We start from the raw sequence: 4,496 nt of genomic DNA, 5'->3' as shown, positions 1-4,496 counted from the left end.
AAAAGGAAAATTAAAGTCACGAATCTTAGTCCCCCGTACCTATTATGTTGCATTCCTCTCTTTAGGTCACGTATATTTATATATTATAATTTTTCTTTTCTTCGAGTCTCATTTTTGCATATTCGTGACATCTTCTAAGAATCATTTTTGGGCATCACAATTAATATGATTTGCACCAATTAAACTTTAAAGAGATATTTCGACCCTCTCGATATCCATTAGGTCTAGATTTGCATCCATGTAGAAACATCCAAATGTGATAAGTTTCATAGGTTAGATTAAGAAAATTTTCGACTAAATCACGCAACTAGGTTTGGTTGGGTTGAAAGGGTGCCTTAGATCAAATATTTGCCTTCCCTTTCTTCAAACGTCACTCCCGAACTCTTTTCTCTTGTTTTTAGAAGACCTGGAGTCGTCTGAAAAGGGTTTTGTTTATTTTTTATTAAAAAACAAATTTTGGGTGACTTGGTACGCCTTAACTCAATACCAAATGGCGACTCCTATTTTTCCTAAAAACCCTTTTCAGACTATTATTTTGGACCAAAACCGTCGCACTTTTTAAATCCCATTTTAGGCCCTTTTTCTTTTGTTTATTCTCTAAAATAAAAAACTCATTTTTCAAATCAAAAATTCATTTTTCAAACACTTAAATACTTAAATTTTGTTTTTTTTTTAAAAATAGGGCGCGACAGTAGAGATGAGGCTCTTCTTGATGATTTGACATTGGAACCAACCCAATGTAGAAGCACATTAGAAGAGGTGCAAGCTGAAGGACCTTCACAGCAGGGATGAGTTTCAACTCAGCAGCCTACTATTGAACAGGCTGAAATACAAGAGTCCCTACAACATCAGCAAGCATAGTTGAAAAAAATTCAAGTAAGGCGAAGAAGAAAAACACAACAGCGGCAGCAAACCCAAGATTCTGGACTTGAAATAGATGCGTTGGCAGAAGATACAATCCCAGATCATCTATGTAGTGATGCTGATTCGTCAGAGCAAGATCAAGAAACTGAGTAGTATGCAGGTAGGTATAAAGATTTTTCTTGGGAAAAATTTAGAATTGATACAAGGTTCGAGTTAGGTTTGAAATTTGAGTCAAGAGCCCAATTCAAAACTGCTATCCAAGAATATGGAATTAAGATGGGAAAGCCAGTGTACACAAAGAAGAATGAACCAAAGAGGGTGAGAGCCAAGTGTAAAGATCCATGTCCATAGTATGTGTTTGCCTCAGTTGAAAAGGCACTTGGCACAACAGATTTAGTGGTGAAGACAATGTATGACAAGCATGAAAACTGCAATCATGCTTGGAAAAATAAAAATTTGAAGGCCAATTGGTTGTCAAATAGATATATGGAGAGAATTAGATCAAACACTCGCATGCCAACTCGAGAGATTAGGCAAACGGTGTATGAGGAGTACCAAACTCAAATTTCTAAATGGGTGGCTTCTAATGCGAGGAAAATGGCTCTCATAATGATACAGGGGCCGACTGAAGCACAATACAAGAAAATTTGGGAGTATTGTGCTGAAATAAAGAAGACGCATGAAGGGAGTACAATGAAGATAATGTTTACTCCATTTAGAGGATCAGGGGGTAATCCTAAATTCATGAGGTTGTACTGCTATTTAGGACCACTGAAGAAGGGATTCAAGGATGGCTGTAGGCCAATAATAGGCCTGGATGGTTGCCATCTAAAGGGGATTTATAGAGGACAATTACTAACTGCCATTGCTGCAGACCCAAATAATGGATGGTGGCGCATTGCTTGGGCAGTTGTGGAGAGAGAAGCAACTGAGCAGTGGGCTTGGTTTCTCAAATATCTAAGTGAGGATTTGATAATCGAAAATCAGTGCTACTATACCTTTATATTAGATCAGCAAAAGGTATGATATTAACAATATATGAAACTTTCAAAGTCAAAATTCCTTTCAATGCTCGGTAGAAGCTAACAACCTATCATGATTCCATTTTAGGGGCTAGACAGGGCACTTACTGAAGTTCTGCCTGGATGTGAGCACAGGTATTTTGTTATCCTTTCAAACATATACATTTTTATCAAGCTTTTTTTGCATTATAATTTTCAACTGTTTAATAACAACTTAAATGACATTGTGAGGACAGGTACTGTGTCCAACATATGTACCATAATTTCAAGAAAAAACATCTTGGTTTGGCTCTTAAAGACAGGTCGTGGAATATAGCATGTTGCACAACAGTGGAAATGTACAACAAAGCTATGGATGAACTTCAAACTATTGATAAGGCTGCATATGAATGGGTCAAGAAAGCCCCTCATCCTCGGCATTGGTGCAAGACATACTTTCCAACTCACGTCAAGAGTGATATGATAGTGAACAACTTATGCGAGTCCTTCAATGCTCATATTAAGGATGCAAGGGACCAACCTATCATCACAATGTTGGAACTGATAAGGGAATATCTTATGAACAAGATCCAAAGAAGACGAGCTGCAATAGGGAAAAACAAGGGCTCCATTGGACCTTTAATTAATGAAATTGTTGAGACTAGGGTCAAACATTCAAGTCAGTGGATGCCCATTTGGAATGCACTGCATGGGTATCAAGTCAAGGGTCCAAGAGGGGCCCAATTTGCAGCAGATATGCAAAAAAATTATTGTACTTGTAGATTATGAGAGGTTAGTGGAATTCTATGTTGTCATGCAATTGCTGCTATCTTGATGCGAGAAGAGGATCCTTACAATTATCTGGATCGTTCTTATAGCAGAGGCCTCCTCTTCAAGATTTATGAGAATGTTTTGCAACCAATTAGTTGCGAGGATCATTGGCCCCCATCCACCATGCCTGTGTTGGATCCGCCAACATCAGTTACTCAATCTGGTAGGCCTAAAAAGGCTAGGAGAAGGGATGTGATTGAGGGGAGAGATCATGGTAGAAGGTTGAGGAGGAGGATTGTCATTCATTGTAGAAAATGTGGTGAGGTTGGCCATAACATAGCTATGTGCGAGAAGCCTCCCAATGAAGAAACTCAACAAGGTTCTAACAGGTCATCCGAGGCTCAACCTAGTAGTCAGCAGAGGCAGCAACCAGCAGAAAAATGGAGGACAGCAGTAAGTGCATTAAATCTGTTAATTTTTCATTACTCTCCATCAGTCATGTACTTACACATATCTGCTGACAGTCTCATACGAATCACCAACCAGACCAGTCTTCTCAAAATTTGCAACAACAAACTCAACAAACTAACGATGAAGTTTATGAGGATCCGAAAATTTTCTTATTTTCGTAATATATTACTGGTTTATTTAAATAGTTATTCACTCATTTTCTCCGAATTATTTAATTCGACTGCTTAAAATCCATTTATATGGAAAAACACATCTCTTATGTTTTTAAAGCGTTTTGTTAGAAAATTTACTTTTTGAAAACTCGTTTAGTTTGGAACAACGATTACACGTTTTTTGAGGCTATATTTGAATCGAGAGTATATTAATTTTGGAGAAGTAAGAATGATCAATAATAGATTAAGAAAAGTTAATTAGAGATTTGAGGAGTTAAAACTCGACTCATGTGAGGACTCGCAAAATTTATTATTTTAAATTCCATTTCAAGCTTATTTAAATATTTAATTGCCCATTTACTCCGAATATTATTTTGTAGTCTATTTAGACCTAATTACATGAGTTTATAGTTTAATTATATTTTTAAAGTGACTTGTTTCAAAATTTAATTTTTGAAAGCTCGTAAAGTGAGAATAGTGAATACGCGATTGGAGTAAATAATTGAATTGAGGATACAAAAAGCTTGGAAAATTGGAGACTTATACATTAGTCTCAAAATAGGTATTTTTATGCTTAAGTGCTCAATTATTAGTTAGTAATACTATCGTTATAAGAATTTCTTAAAGATTTCGCTCTATAGCGTATAAATTGGAAGTACGCGTTTTTACGCGCGTGATTAATTGAGGGACTTTAGACCCTTATTTTGGGACGATTAAGAGTGAATAATTTTCATATGAGTATAAGTGTAATAAAGGTTTAGTGCACTAGTGAAATAAGCCTGAGAGGAATCAAACACAAAACGCGCGCATACGCGCACTATTCTTAGTTGACCTTTGGGTGAATTGTGGCCACATATTGTATCTTCTCTTGGAAGCTTCAATTGAACTAAAACTCCCTCTCTTTTCTCTCTCATTTGGCCGGCTACAAGGAGGAGCAAAACCATCCAAAGTTCTTCAATTCTCTACTCCAAATCTCCATCAAAACATCACCAAATTTCATCAAAATTTAACCACACGTAGTTAAGCACTTGGAGAGTTCATCTAGCTATACAAAAAGGGAGCTTTCCACGGTTTTCTTGCACCGAGGGAGGACCGAAATTTCTGCTTAGTTCCTTAACCAAAGTAAGTAATGATCAAACCTTCTAGTTTTGATTTATGGAAGTTCTAGTGCACATTTAAACCCTTGCATGCATATGGTTAGTCTTGTTTATGATGGATTTTTGTTTGGTGGGCTCTA

At 36.7% G+C, this 4,496-nt stretch overlaps 1 protein-coding gene across 1 annotated transcript; it reads left to right on the top strand.

Moving 5' to 3' along the window:
• Positions 1 to 1,350: 1,350 nt before the first annotated feature.
• On the top strand, positions 1,351 to 2,654 carry LOC140006922 (uncharacterized). Its single transcript, XM_072049597.1, has 3 exons — positions 1,351 to 1,884; positions 1,975 to 2,021; positions 2,123 to 2,654. The coding sequence occupies exons 1-3, from the start codon at positions 1,351 to 1,353 to the stop codon at positions 2,652 to 2,654; spliced, it is 1,113 nt and encodes a 370-aa protein (XP_071905698.1).
• Positions 2,655 to 4,496: the final 1,842 nt, after the last annotated feature.

The sequence above is a fragment of the Coffea arabica genome, chromosome 5e, assembly GCF_036785885.1.
Source record: "Coffea arabica cultivar ET-39 chromosome 5e, Coffea Arabica ET-39 HiFi, whole genome shotgun sequence".
NCBI lineage: Eukaryota > Viridiplantae > Streptophyta > Magnoliopsida > Gentianales > Rubiaceae > Coffea > Coffea arabica.
Note: the sequence above shows the minus strand (reverse complement) of the source record. Positions and strands in the feature narration are given on the sequence as shown.

Bases quoted from the DNA above. Each gene is read 5' to 3' on its own strand.
- LOC140006922 (XM_072049597.1), top strand. From the start codon at position 1,351: ATGGAGAGAATTAGATCAAACACTCGCATGCCAACTCGAGAGATTAGG. The intron at 1,885-1,974 runs GTATGATATTAA...ATTCCATTTTAG, and splicing joins TTATATTAGATCAGCAAAAG to GGGCTAGACAGGGCACTTAC. The intron at 2,022-2,122 runs GTATTTTGTTAT...TTGTGAGGACAG, and splicing joins CTGCCTGGATGTGAGCACAG to GTACTGTGTCCAACATATGT.